Source organism: Amblyomma mixtum, chromosome 8 (assembly GCF_055824585.1).
Source record: "Amblyomma mixtum isolate Tamu chromosome 8, ASM5582458v1, whole genome shotgun sequence".
Classification (NCBI taxonomy): Eukaryota; Metazoa; Arthropoda; class Arachnida; order Ixodida; family Ixodidae; genus Amblyomma; species Amblyomma mixtum.
This window is the reverse complement of record NC_143019.1, coordinates 26,156,248-26,170,982: the sequence shown is the minus strand read 5'-3', so window position 1 is coordinate 26,170,982 and position 14,735 is coordinate 26,156,248. Positions and strand designations below refer to the sequence as shown.

At 50.5% G+C, this 14,735-nt stretch overlaps 1 protein-coding gene across 1 annotated transcript; it reads left to right on the top strand.

Moving 5' to 3' along the window:
- The first annotated feature begins 7,013 nt into the window (after positions 1 to 7,013).
- LOC149331779 (kell blood group glycoprotein homolog) lies at positions 7,014 to 13,370 on the top strand. Its single transcript, XM_089556873.1, has 4 exons — positions 7,014 to 7,149; positions 8,672 to 8,901; positions 11,443 to 11,586; positions 13,020 to 13,370. The coding sequence occupies exons 1-4, from the start codon at positions 7,014 to 7,016 to the stop codon at positions 13,368 to 13,370; spliced, it is 861 nt and encodes a 286-aa protein (XP_089412999.1).
- Positions 13,371 to 14,735: the final 1,365 nt, after the last annotated feature.

Below are 14,735 nucleotides of genomic sequence, written 5' to 3'. Positions count from 1 at the left end.
TTTCCTGGAGCCTCCTTCACCAGCTCCTTCCGCTTTCCAACAGCCAGTTGATGAAGGAAGAGGCTCGGAGGATATTTCGCGACCACGAAGACGCCGTCACGGATTTGTGCTACGAAAATACCGTCCGCGTAATGCCCCTGGCTGTCTCCCAGCGGTACTTCAGCACCTGTTAGTATGAAAAAGATATTTTATTGTTACAGAGAAATTAGGAGAATGTGTGGATTTTGCTGACATGTACCGAACGTCGCGGTAGTTCATGAAGGCCAGTCCTACAAAGGACAAGAGTGAAACCATTCATTTCCAGTATTGGGCCAATTGCCTGTGCTGCTTGAGGTGCTAAACTCAGTCACGTGGTATGCTTCACATGCCTAGTCCCCATCATGCCTTAGCTTAGTTCAGTGTACGAGGTCTGTTAGAAAAGTATCCGACCTTTGGCCGTTGAAAAAAAAACTTGCATAACTGGAGCGTTGCAAACCTAGTCATCTTTAAAGTAGTCTACTTGGTACTCCACACACTTCTCCCAGCGGTGCTGCCATTGTGGGAAGTATTCCGAAAAGGCCCTTTTCGGAATGGAGTTTAGCTCAGCTGTCGTTGCAGCCATAATGTTCTTCCTTGTCAGAAATCGTGCTCCTTTCAATGGCCTTTTGATTTTGGGAACCAGCCAGAAATCGCAGGGGCCATATCAGGACAGTAAGGAGTCTGTTGAACTACAGGAGTCTGGTTTTTCACCAAAAAATCTGATTAGAGTGCGAGGAATGTGCAGGAGCATTGGCGCAATGGGTGCGCCAATTTCCTGTTGACCTCAGCTCCAAGTTCTTGCGCCACACAGCATCACGTAGGCAACGGAGGACATCCCTGTAGTACTCTTTGGTCATTGTTTGACCCTGTAGAGTGCGTACTCGTGGTGCCACACAGAGGGTGTCAAAGAAAGCAGTCAGCATCACTTTCACATTGCTGCGCAATTGGCGGGCCTTCTTAAGCCTTGGTGACGTGGAATGCTTCCACTCTGACGACTGGGATCTGGTTTCCGGGTCGTACCTGTACACCCAAGACTCGTCACTAGTGATTATGATGTTGATGAAGTCGAGGTCACTGTTTGCGGAATCCAGCATGCCCTGTGAGACTTCAACACGAAGCTGCTTTTGCTCCACCGTGAGCAGCTTCGGCACGAATTTCGCCGCAACTCTCCATGGCCAAATCTTCGGTGATAATAGAATGTGCGGAGAAATTGCTCATGTCCACCTCTTCCTCAATTTCTCGGATAGTCACGCGACAGTCTCGCATCACCATAGCGTTCAGTTCGGCAATGACCTGGTCATTTTGGCATGTTGATGGCCGATTGAAGCGTGGCTCGTTCTCCACCGATGTGCGGCCATCTTTAAAACAATTGTAACACTGCTTAAACTGTGTGCTGCTCATAGCATCTTCAACGAAAGCCGTCTGAGTATTTCGAATGGTTTCCACTCGGCTGTCGCCAAGTTTATGGCAAAATTTGTTGCAGTAGCGCTGCTCCTTTCACTCCGCCATTTTCCTTGCAATAAAAAACCGACGAGAGCACTGCACACTGCCTCACTCAAACGCTGCTTCCCAGCGACTGGCGCTATCGGCAGGCGGGAAAAAATTCATGCATGCGCATGAAGGTTCAAGGTCGCCTGATGCAAGCGCGCTTGTCTCATATCCATCAGGTGTTCGCAAAAAAAATAAAGTCGGGTACTTTTCTAACAGACCTCGTATAACAATCTGAAGTGATAGGCATAGGATAGATAATGAGAACAAAAGTAACTGCGCAAAAGGACGGGACAAGAGAAAGAGAACCACACGGATAATGACATGGTCTCCACCAGTGAACTGATAGCTAATGGAAACGCAAAGTGGGAATCACTACAACTCCAGGCAAGTAAAGAAAATTGGCTGTGGTTTGACCAATGGCCATCCCGAGTAGAATGTCGGAAGCAACGGCGCGGCAATCGCAGCGGCGGCGGCACCTCTGAGTCACAAGCGTAGCGGAGGAGTAGGCGGTGGCCCCATCGCCGCAGCTGTGCGCCGTGTGACGTCACTCCTCCTGGAGAATGCACTGCTGGTGCAGCAGCGACGGCACCTCTGAGTCACCCGCGTAGCGGAGGAGTCGGCGGTGGCCCCAGCTCCGCAGCTGTGCGCCGTGTGACGTCACTCCTCCTGGATAATGCACTGCTGGCGCAGCGGCGACGGCACTCTGAGTCACCCGCGTAGTGGAGGAGTCGGCGGTGGCCCCAGCGCCGCAAGCTGTGCGCCGTGTGACGTCACTCCTCCTGGAGAATGCACTGCTGGCGCAGCGGCGATGGCACCTCTGAGTCACCCGCGTAGCGGAGGAGTCGGCGGTGGCCCCAGCGCCGCAGCTGTGCGCCGTGTGACGTCACTCCTCCAAGAGAATGCACTGCTGGCGCAGCGGCGACGGCACCTCTGAGTCACCCGCGTAGCGGAGGAGTCGGCGGTGGCCCCAGCGCCGCAGCTGTGCGCCGTGTGACGTCACTCCTCCTGGAGAATGCACTGCTGGCGAAGCGGCGACGGCACCTCTGAGTCACCCGCGTAGCGGAGGAGTCGGCGGTGGCCCCAGCGCCGCAGCTGTGCACCGTGTGATGTCACTCCTCCTCGAGAATGCACTGCTGGCGCAGCGGCGACGGCACCTCTGAGTCACCCGCGTAGCGGAGGAGTCGGCGGTGGCCCCAGCGCCGCAAGCTGTGCGCCGTGTGACGTCACTCCTCCTGGAGAATGCACTGCTGGCGCAGCGGCGACGGCACCTCTGAGTCACCCGCGTAGCGGAGGAGTCGGCGGTGGCCCCAGCGCCGCAGCTGTGCACCGTGTGATGTCACTCCTCCTAGAGAATGCACTGCTGGCGCAGCGGCGACGGCACCTCTGAGTCACCCGCGTAGCGGAGGAGTCGGCGGTGGCCCCAGCGCCGCAGCTGTGCGCCGTGTGACGTCAGGGACGCCCTACGGCTCGCCTATGCCTTCGTGACCAGCCGGATCCTCTACGCCGTGCCGTACCTACGCACCACCAAACAACAAGACGAGCGCATTGACGCCATCATCAGGAAGGCAAGAAAGCGAGCACTGGACCTCCCGGTGGCTACCTCCAACGCCAAACTGAAGGCGTTGGGAGTGGTAAACTCCTATCAGGAGTTGCGGGAGGCCCACCTCGTGAACCAATATACGCGGCTATCGCAGACGGTGCCTGGGCGCCGCCTGCTAAACCGCTTACACATCCAACACACATGCATACCAGAGGGGACGGAGAACATCCCGGTGCTGTGGCGCCACATGCTCTTGGTCACTCCGCTCCCGCGTAACATGGACATGGCTTCACATGAAGGCAGACAAGCGCGGGTTCGCACGCTTGAGAGGCAATATGGCTATAAAGAGGGCGTCTATTACGTGGACATCACAGGGCCGTCACCCGCGGGATTCTTCACGGCTGCCGTAGTCCACCGGGGAATGAATGTCGATGGGCTATCTTTTCGGGCCCCAAATTCAACACGAGCGGCGGAAGTCACAATAGCTCTCGCTGCCGCCGATCCAAAATCGAAAACGGTTATCACAGACTCTCGCCGGGCCTGTGAACATTATCTTGCAGGCGAAATATCACCTCTTGCCTCGCAAATTCTAAGACGCGCTCTCGCCGATCCAACTCGCACAAAAGTGATCTGGGCTCCTGGCCACCAGGGTCTACGAGGCAATGAGGCCGCTGATGCGGCCGCCCGAGCGCTCACACACCGGGCTCCTCATCCTAGCTCTCCTGGCTCAGAAGCTCATAAACCGCTTCTGCGGTTCCGCGAAATCCTAATTTATTATTGCGACAGCCGCCGTCTCTACCCGGCACCTGCCAAGGGGCTGAGTAAGGCGGAGGAGCGAACTCTGCGGCGCCTGCAGACAGGAACCCTTCTCTGTCCTGCAATAGCAAAACACTTCGATCCGAACACAGATGGGCGCTGCCCGCACTGTGGAGAGATCTGCGATATCTTTCACATGGTGTGGGCATGTACTCAGAATCCTCACCTTCCCCCCTCCCCCACCCCCACTCGAGAGGCATGGGAGACTGCCCTCCTCAACTGCTCCACACTGGAGTCCCAAAGGGCTCTGGTCAAGCGGGCGCGAGACGGGGCCTCGTCATGCGGTGTCCCGGACTAAGGATACCGACCATGCAGCAGAGGTTTTTTTTTTACCCTCGAGCTCTCTTTGATTAAAGTTTTTCACCACCACCACCACCACCTCCTGGAGAATGCACTGCTGGCGCAGCGGCGACGGCACCTCTGAGTCACCCGCGTAGCGGAGGAGTCGGCGGTGGACCCAGCGCCGCAAGCTGTGCGCCGTGTGACGTCACTCCTCCTGGAGAATGCACTGCTGGCGCAGGGCGACGGCACCTCTGAGTCACCCGCGTAGCGGAGGAGTCGGCGGTGGCCCCAGCGCCGCAGCTGTGCGCCGTGTGACGTCACTCCTCCTGGAGAATGCACTGCTGTCGCAGCGGCGACGGCACCTCTGAGTCACCCGCGTAGCGGAGGAGCCGGCGGTGGCCCCAGCGCCGCAGCTGTGCGCCGTGTGACGTCACTGCTCCTGGAGAATGCACTGCTGGCGCAGCGGCGACGGCCCCTCTGAGTCACCCGCGCAGCGGAGGAGTCGGCGGCGGCTCCGCGCTGCTCTGACGTTACTAGCTCCTCGCGCATAAGCAGTTGGGGACCTCTTGGGCTCTGCGAAATAGCTCACACCTAGCGTAGTGTTGCTTCCGCAATAAAAAAAGTTACTTGTAGTACTGAATCTTGAGTCATTCAAGAAGTTGACACAGTCTGAATTGAGAAAGGATAAGCATTCTCGAGCGCCCTCTCAAATTCCACGTGAGATTGAAGAAGACTTAATTTCTGATGCATGCGCTAAAGCACTGCTCAGTTACATCGCATTCTTTTGTGTGTTTTGTGTGTGTGCGACAAAATATTTATTAATCTTCTTTTTGGTCCAGTCTTATTTGTCCCACGGCTCATGTATCGCTCCCTATTTTTCTCTCCCTCTTACCGAATTAGACATATCGTTTAGTTCATGCATGGTCTTAGTGTTATGTCTTTTTGCGAAAAAAAAATAAACAGTTAACCATCAATTCGCTTGCAGGTGGACCGAGAAAGCTTGTCTAAATGAGGAATGCATGATCCATGCGAAAAATCTAAAAACATAATTATTTTTGTGTAGTTATTTGTGGGTAAGAAGAACTGCGTATCCAGGATAACCACATGACTGTACAGTATATGTCTGCACTTTATCACTTAATTTTTAATAATGATTATCACTTAAATATAACTTAATTTATGATAGGAGAAAATTTGCCGGATATAAAGATATAAAGAAAAATTCTTGACTAAGCAGTTGTGAGCCGAGACAGGGCACTCGAGCACGAATGACATCAAAGAATCCCGCTTCTAGCCCAGCTTTCATGTGCTGTGAAGGCCACAGAACTTTGCCTTTGACCCGCGAGCTGGCATCTCCAAGATTTTTGGACAAAATTTTACTTAATAGAAACGTGTAAGGTACTGCTGTGGGAATATTTAAATAATGGTCCATTAACCCAACATGTAGCAAAATCTTTCTTTTATAGTGTTTGCTTCGATCGCGTTGAGCAATTAACATTCCGATAGAAAACCAACGCAGATCGCTTTTGTCCGTAGAAAAAGCGGTAATAGGAAAACCAATGCGAGCATGACGACGGGAAATATGCGAGTAGATTCATTGTTATAGTGAAATCTCACAATGTACAAAAAATCGCGCTGATAAACTTTTTCACTCTCAACAATACTTTTGTCCAGAACTGTTAGATATGACTTACGCCTGTCGCCTGGCCGCTTGAACGTCAAGGTGCTCTTAATATAAAGCGTTTATTCAGTTCAGGCCGGAATCGCAGTTCTCATGCTTCTTAGTCTGGCAGGGTCGAATGGCTCCCGACTGCAGTAATTTGGCTCATACATGTGGCACACAGGTCCGATTCCGAGTAAACGCCGGTTTTGGGTTTCATTTTTTTTACCGTTTAGACACAAAAAGCAGCACGGATGAAAACGTAACTGATTTGAATTGAGAGTCAGCCTCCGCGATGGTCGTAATGGTTACTGCCCTAGTGCTGTTCAAACAGAACGGAAGTAGGTTGAGAGTCGCGGTGTTTAACAGGCAGTCGTATGACCTCGCTTATTTCAACGTGCATAAGCGGACGGTCACTTACGGGTTTGTCATATTTTGGGGCTTCCTTTCCAGATTGCCTTTAGTGGAGCCCAATGACGGCAAAATCGACGAGCTACACCAACTAGTCGGCGTCCGACCGTCGTTAGGCAGACGAAATTCGTTCATCCCATGAGCATAGTGTGTTTTAAACATAGAGCAAATGCTATGCATTCCTTTTAAGTCACTCCTCATCGTTTGATGATAACTGATCGCAATAGACAGCCACATTGCATTTCACAGCCAATAGCCTGAGTTGAATATTTGCAATTAGCCACATTACAAAAGAATACTAGAGCTATGGCCGGACACAACTCAGGAATGAAGCGGCTTTCCCCCGACAAAGGACCACCCTTCCAGCCAATGGCGTCGGCAGATTCTCATGAGCCGATTCTCATGACAATGCAGGGAGCGGCAGATGAAAGGGATTGGCTCCTCCTTCCATAGCCGCCACCCTGCATTGTCACTCTAGCAGGCTCATGAAAATCGGCCGACGCCATTGGCTGGAAGTGTGTCCTTAGATGGGGAAAAGCCGCTTGCTTCTTGAGTTGCGTTTATCTGCAGTAAAATTACGAAACCTTGACTTCAAAATTCGGCACTGGGACTTCCTTAATTTTTTTAAGGTAGCTGGCAGTGAAGATCCCACCCTGCTACGTGTTCCTCTATTCTCTTTGCATGACATCTCCCGCATGCTCTGTGTCACTTCTACGGGCCTGCTCTACCTCAGACCTGCCGCCTTCAGCGCTGGCTTCTCTCAGTCGGCTGGCTGGGAATGTGAAGCGAACACTTATGGAGAAGCTCAACGACACCGAGTGGATCCAGGGCCAAACGTGGTGCGCGATATTTGAGAAGGCCCAGCTGCTGAAGGTTATGCTGGCCTTCCCGGAAGCAGTCGGCACGGAATCACTACTTGAAGGCTTCTTCCGTGAGTGTCTTGTGACCCGCGTCTCCTTTGTTTCTGTGACGCTTTGCGTTGATCCGTTGAACCATGGCTGGGGTACTTTTACTCGGGAGGAATTCTTCTACTGATTGTCCCAATTTTGAGGCGACTAACAGTTTAGATGAGTAAATCAACTACTAGGGCTTGTACAACCAGCTTACTTAGACATTACGCCTCTTCACCATTCCTCCGCCAAAAAGGAAAAATTGGCTGGTTTAGCATTCCTAAGTACGGAATATTGTGCGAAAGCAGAGCTTTTTCAAGTGGACACCACCGCCACGTGTCTTAAAGGGCGATTATCCGGTTTTTTCACTTTTTTACCTTCAAAACTAATTTTTCCAATGTGCGCCGGAGGCCTTTCCAAGCACCACAGATTATTGGACCAGTATTGGAAACTGATTAGCAAATGCCGTCCTGCAATGGACAAGATTGAAACCATCCATTGGCAATATTGGGCCAATTACCTGTGCTCCTTGGGTATGCTCCAGCGCCTCGTTTCTGCAGCAGTGTGTTCGACGCCAACGCTTATTGCTCTAGTGCAGTGTTTATGCCACAACGTAGTCCACGCCAACACATGCAGCGCACATCTTTCTGTCACTACCGCCGCATAGCTAAAGTGTGAATGTTAGTTTGATGGTAGTGTTAGTTTGTGGAGAAGACTAGGCAGAATGCACAGCGCGCGAATGTGTCACAGCATTTGGAATTATTTTCCTTCCAAAATCCGAATAGAGACAGCGAAACACTTTTGTCACTGCCATCACTGAGTCTGCTTATGTGAATGTGACCACAAGCCAAATAGACATAATGTGTGGACGTAATTTATAGCGAAGGCAAGATAACCGCTGATCCTTAAGGGTAACGGAGTGGATTCCAAGAGAAGGCAAGCGTAGCAGGGGACGGCAGAAAGTTAGGTGGGCGGATGAGGTAAGAAGTTTGCGGGGATACGTTGGCCGAGCTCGTAAAGGACTGGATTAATAGGAAAGACATGGACGCCTTTGTCCTGCAGTGGGTGTAGTCAGGCTGATGATGATGATGATGTTGATGATGATGGTGTTATATGCTACCAGCCGTTTTTAACTGACTTGTAATGATCTCTAGTGAACGCGTCCAAATACTGAAAGGAGGAAAACGCGATGACGGTAACAGTAGCGAACGCCGAAGGAAAATCAGTGGTGCGTCAGTGCGCACACAGACACAACACAGGCAGCGGAAGAGATCACCATAGCTCTAGCCCTGACTGAGACCAATCGGTTGGGACTGAGTTAATGGATAGCGACGGATTCTTAGGCTGTAGCTCGGGCATAGAGATACAACGATCGGCCTCAACGCTGCTAGGATCTTCTCCGAACAAAAACAACACAGACGCGGGACAAACAACCCAAACATTCACTACTCCCGCTCTGTATTCGTGCTATATTCTTGTTTCACTAATGTACACAGAAAACATTTGTTTCTAAGCTTATCTACAGTTGAATGGGTGGCACTTTGACGGTCGACGTGGGCGCAGAGGACCTCCCGGATGTTGGCGGGAACTTCACGGCTCCTTACCTGGTCGCGCTGCGTATCTCGACGGTGAACGCATACTGGAAGGATTTCAGCTCTCACTTCGACCCAGCCATCGTGAACGCTTACTACGAACAACGGGGGAAACTTGTGCGCATCATGGGCGCCATGCTACAGCCGCCGGTGTTCATCCCCGGTGCTCCGGCAGCGGTCAACTATGCAGGTATTGGACAGGTACGTTTGCACGTGCATGTGACGTCATAGGCATTCAGATCTTGACAGCAGACCGCACAGCCCGAGAGAACCACGAGAAAACGTGGAAACGTGAAAACGAAAAAAAAAAAACTGAAATCGGCACCAGCAATGCAACAATCCCAAAGTTAAAAAATATTGGAGGAGACACTTAATCTTCGCGTTAAGGCAATGAGATAATAGTGATAGCGGTAATGAGTTATTGCCCATATATGCGGAACTGGTCATCCTCAATTTTACAGACATACGTCCCTGGGAGTCCACATATCACTCTTGGTGCAGCGGTTAAGCGATGCGCCACTGCCCTGCGATGGCAGGTGCTGCCACCGATGTGGCTTGTGCGGCCCAAGTTGCTCATCCCGAGCGCTCCTCCGAACTTGCCCGAACTTGCCCGAGCTTACCCGAGTAACTAGGGTAAGCTCGGGTAGTAGCCCTGGTTCATAGGCAATGGCACAATGTGGTACGTACATACAGTCTTTGCCAAAAGTAACCAGGCTGCACGGTTTGGTTCTCAGTCGTATACTAAAGCTATTATGCCAGCTCTCAAGCTCAGAATCTCTGTATGGTAAGGAGAACCACTCTCCTCACCTTCAAAGAACTTTATTGATCTTTAGGGAAGCCATGAGGGCTCTACTATACGAATGAGAAGTAAACCATGCAGCCTGGTTACTTCTGGCACAGACTGTACGTACGGTGACAAGATGCTTAGTCAGTGTTGGTGAACGTATGTGTGCTTTCGCACTGAAATGCCTGTTGTGAAGTCTACACATGCTTGAGGTCACTGAGGTCGGTGTTCAGGTCGTTATTCTCTGAAGCTGGGAAGGTTGTTTTGAACTATCGCTGACTGAAACTGCGCTAGCATCGTTGCTCAGAAGAGTGGGGCCGTTCAGATGTGGAATCTTGCCTACCACTAATCAGCTGAAAGAGAAAAAATATCTCTGTTGCCCATGAATTCTTCGTAACCATGGTGCGTGTGGGAAACAGCGTCTGTCTTTCGCTGTTCTACGACAGTGTTGGTTGCGCGTGTGGGAGACATCAACACAAATTATATGCGGCCATCGAAGAAACGCCTTCAGTGCACCAGTACATTTGCAGAAAATGTAGAAGCCCGAAGCCAATTATCCGATGTCACTATTTCATCCAAGCCTTCCAAAAGTATGTTCCAGCTGTGCCGGATCAATAGCATATGCTCAAAACAGCCACTACTTTAGTGACGACGAGGAGACTGAAACGCTAGCAACCCTTAAAGCACGCAGGCGCGCATTCTGATTACTTTATATACACCTCTACATGTATAGAATAGTATAAACGAATAGTAGTATAGTATAGCGCAAGAGCAACGACAACTGCTAGTAGGCGTACAGATGGTATCGCTATTGCCATATGTAATCAAAGATGGCCTTACCGCTTCTCGCGCTACGAAGACACATCATCGTCCGATATAGATAGCGTAGGCGCATGTTCCCGTCACATAGGATACTCTCCCTGGTGTCGAAGGATGGCGAATAGAGAGCGTCACTGCTGCCATTCCGGTTTTTCCTCAGTCATGCAGCCTGGTTACTTCTGGCAACGATATGTCTCAATGCCACAGTTTCGTTGTTTCTTAAAGGATGCCTTTCTTTGAAAATGTCTCCTTGTGTCCCGTTAACTTTCGCTTGACATTGTATCCAGCATCGCCACTCACAGAAAGCAGGGCCCTGAGACCTAATTTCTTTCACGCTAACATTACGAAAACCAGCATCCTTTCTGAAATATTAATACGGCTCACTCATTAGAAATAATTAGAATATAGAGTCAATATGATATGGACCAATATATAGACGTTCATATGCATTCTGTATGGAGTCTAAGTTTTTCATAAAATTTCTATTGAACTTCCGCAACATGTGCATGACCTCATATGGAGTCCGTTTTAGTTTCGATACGCGCTTTCTATTAAGTCTACACCGACACTATACACTTCATACTGACTCCATATAATTCATATGGAAATATATGGAATTATGTGGCCCGCATTATGGAAACTTTCAGTAGGGATCTCATATACACGTACCTCAACTGCCCTTCGGCGAGATTGAACGCTGTAAGTAATGATCCGTGTTGTGATAGGCGGCCATTTTATCGTTTATCTAGCATTTAATGACTCGGGTTAATGACACCCTAGTCCAAATCAAGAGGAAGAAGTGGGCTTAGGCAGGCATGTAATGCACAGGCAAGATAACCGCTGGTCCTTAAGGGTAACGGAGTCGATTCCAAGAGAAGGCAAGCGTAGCAGGGTGCTGCAGAAAGTTAGGTGGGCGGATGAGATTAAGGAATTTGCGGGAATACTGTGGCCGCAACTGGCGAAGGACAGGGTTAGTTGGAGAGACATGGGAGAGGCCTTTGCCCTGCAGTGGGCTTAGTCAGGCTGATGATGATGATGATGATAATGATGATGCTAGCATTTGATCACATGGCAGCCTCTGTTTCTTTTCGTTTTCGAAGTAGGTGTCTGATTGGCTGTCCATTCTGCGACGTTCGCAGATTGCTGGCCATGAACTGATGCACGCCTTTGACGCATATCACATACTAGTGAACACCCGGTTTAAACCAGTCAACTTGGAGAACACTCCGACGAAGCAGCTGTACACATCGAAACTGCTGTGCCTCCGATCATCTTACATTCAGGTACGTAACCAGCCTGGACGTTCAACGCGCGCGCGTTTGAGATAATGTTTTTGAGGGGGGAGACGCCAAAGCCATTTTACATCAAAAGGCCGCATAGCAGTTACTTTCCAGGCACAAAAATGTGGAGAAGTTGTTTTTTGTTTATTGAAAATGTTGCAGTAGCTCAAAAGGCGATGAAACAAATTGGCAGTGGCTTAGCTCGGCTATGCAGGATATAGGTAGCGAAAGCTAAGTCGCCGTCCATACTGCCGCCTCAACTGTAGTTGCGGCGCACGCGAGCTCTCCTTTTCAATCCTCCGACATGTTATTAGGCATGCGATACAGCTGGCGAGGCAAGCGGTGTGACGTCATACCAAACGGCGGCGGTGGCTCCGCGGCGATGCGCGCGGTGTAACGTCATGACAGATGGCGCGACGAGCGCGCGGCGTCCGCCAGCTGCGGCGGTTGCTAGGCAACGGCTCAAGGTTGGTCTCTGTGCCTCCTCGGAGCACCGCCACAGCGAAATCGCAAGTTCGTGGCCAATGTAGCGTTCGTTAAAAAAAAAAAGAAACAGGTAGTACAAGTCCAAGCGATGTCCTACTATCAAATTCTGTCATCACTGGTCTGTTCCGCCACGTAATAAATATCGGTGCAATGTTTTTATGCTTATGATTGCACTGTTTTCTTCTTCAAGTTGCATTTAATTATAGCTTAAACTAGCTTAAACCCTTCTTTCCTTAAAAAGCAAAAACTTCAAAGGCGGCACTCGCGAACGCACCACAGAGTTGAAGTGCTTCGACTTGTTATTAGCTGGAGTGAGTGAGTTCAGCATTTCTCAGTGCCATGAATGACATCTTATATCGGCGACGAAGTCTGCAGGGCGAACAAAAACTCAATGAGGTGGATAGATCTTGTAGTTTACACATTCATCTATTTTCCCTGCGGCGCATTGCACCACATCAGTCTTGACTATAACGTTTGCTTGATGGAGTCACGGGTTGATTATTATATGCGCAGTTTCGACCCACGTGACTGAAAGCGGAGCCATCAGCTTCGCTAGCGACTCGGCCATCGTGGAGACTTTCGGCCATTGTACAATATAGAGCACGACCAAAGATCGCAGACTCTGCTCCGTACGCTATACTTCAGTGTTCATGTGAAAGCCGGCGCCCAGGCTTTTTCCCGCTACGTGTTGGGAGCTTCTTGTCTGCAATGAAAAAAAAAATTTTTTGCTCAACGCTCAATATCGGTTCTGGGCAAGTATTAGGACACAACTGTCAGCTTGTCTTGCTGTCGGCTTTGAGCGTCTGTGCGTGCGGCCGCTGTGTTCACGCTTTGAGTCAACGAAGCCGATCGTTGCTTTGTTCCTTTGAAATAACTACCATCAGGATGTTGTGCGCTGGTAGGTGTGGTGCTAGCTGTCCATCCTTGCAGAATTTAATTTCAACGTGCAGGCTGAATCTGAATCAAGGGATAGAACTCTGGACTCGAGGACCGACTCTGAAGGGTTCGTTGACTACGTGGGCATCCAGATAGCTTACGCCGCCTATCGGAGTCTTCCGGACGCCGAGCGCAGCGAGACCTTGCCAGACGTCGACCTCACCGCCGAGCAGATTTTCTTTGTTTCGCACTGTCTCAAGCGGTGCGCCACAGTTCCAGGAACTCGGCGTTCGCCAGGTGGACGATACTGGCATAGCCGGTCGCGCTGCATCGTGCCCTTGAGAAACATGCCCCAGTTCGCCGAGGCGTTCTCTTGTAAACGGAATGACCCTATGAACCCCGTTAAGAAGTGCAGCTTCTGGTAGATTTACGAGTCTCGAACAAACGCCGTAGCGACCGGAATTAATTGTAGTAGAAAATTTTGTACTCGAAAATTACGTAAACGAATTGCTCTCTTCTGCATTTTTATCGTTAATGTAAAAACGGATTAACCTTCATTCCTTTAGTCTTTTTTTTCTGTACTTTCTACCGATGATGTTTGTAATGTGCTTGTAATATGTGATTTTTATGGATTACAATTTACTCTTAAGCTTCCAAGAGGGTTTTCATTTTGGTAAGGTAACATTAAAAAAGGAACTAAAAGTGGCACATCTGTTCGTGCAGCCACGGGTTCGACTCCCAGTCATGAATATTTTCTACACACGAATATGAGCGAAAGCATGGATTTGTGCTACGCAGAAGACGACGGTGAGCAGGCAGTGCCGCGGGACGGAGCAGATGGAAGCTGATGAAGACGACGCTCTCCAATGCACAGCGCGAGTGGGTGGTGCAGTCTAACGCGAGGCGTGTTGGCTGCGGCGATAGCTTAGTGGTCTCGCTGAGCGGCCCTTAAAGGGGTCGTGAAACGTTTTCCGAAAATTTTGAACGACGTGTGTATTTGGAATTCTGACCCTTCATTCAAAAGTATACCATGGTTCGTTTCATCGTCTGGGTTGATTGAATAGCGAAAAAAACTAAATTTCGGTTTCCCAGCGCGCGTCCCCCTCAACTCACAGCAAACGTCATTTTAAGAAGCCAATCAGAGGCTTCTGTCGTCAACACAACATGGCGGCTTAGCGAGGCCTGTTTAGCCATAGTTGACCGAGGTTACAGCACGCATATTGACTCGAATGTGGCACTGTCGTCTGCTTAAAATGGAGTCTGCTAGCTGTCAAGCTGACATATGTGCGAAAACTTGGCCGGCGCGCCGCACCAGTCGCCGCTTGCGAACGGCCGCACTGCAAGCAGGGACACGGAGCGGCAAGCATCTTTGCGCCGCTAGACTCATGCCAGGGCCACATCCGGTGTAACACTTTGCCACCGCACACCAGCGCCTGCGCGCTGCTTGGCTACTTAAGTTCGCACCAGAAAAGACAAAATAGCGATGTTATCAGAAAGACTGCGGGCTGTACTCGGGCGGCGACAAAGCATGCCTGCCCACGTAACGCGCTTTCGGCAACGGCGCTGGACGCGGGCGCGCCGGGCGACGAACTGCACTGCTCTCTGGCTGCCCTGGTCGTCGCTAGGCCTGTTTCACACATCGAAGCCGCGGTGGACAGCGCTTCGGAAGTAGCCTGGGTTATAATAAAATGCCTGCTTTTGGCATCGCTTTACTGTCAACAGCATCGTCTCACAACAAAAAATATGGTCATTGTTGCGGTGCGCTCGGCAGCGGAGCTATATAGCGGACG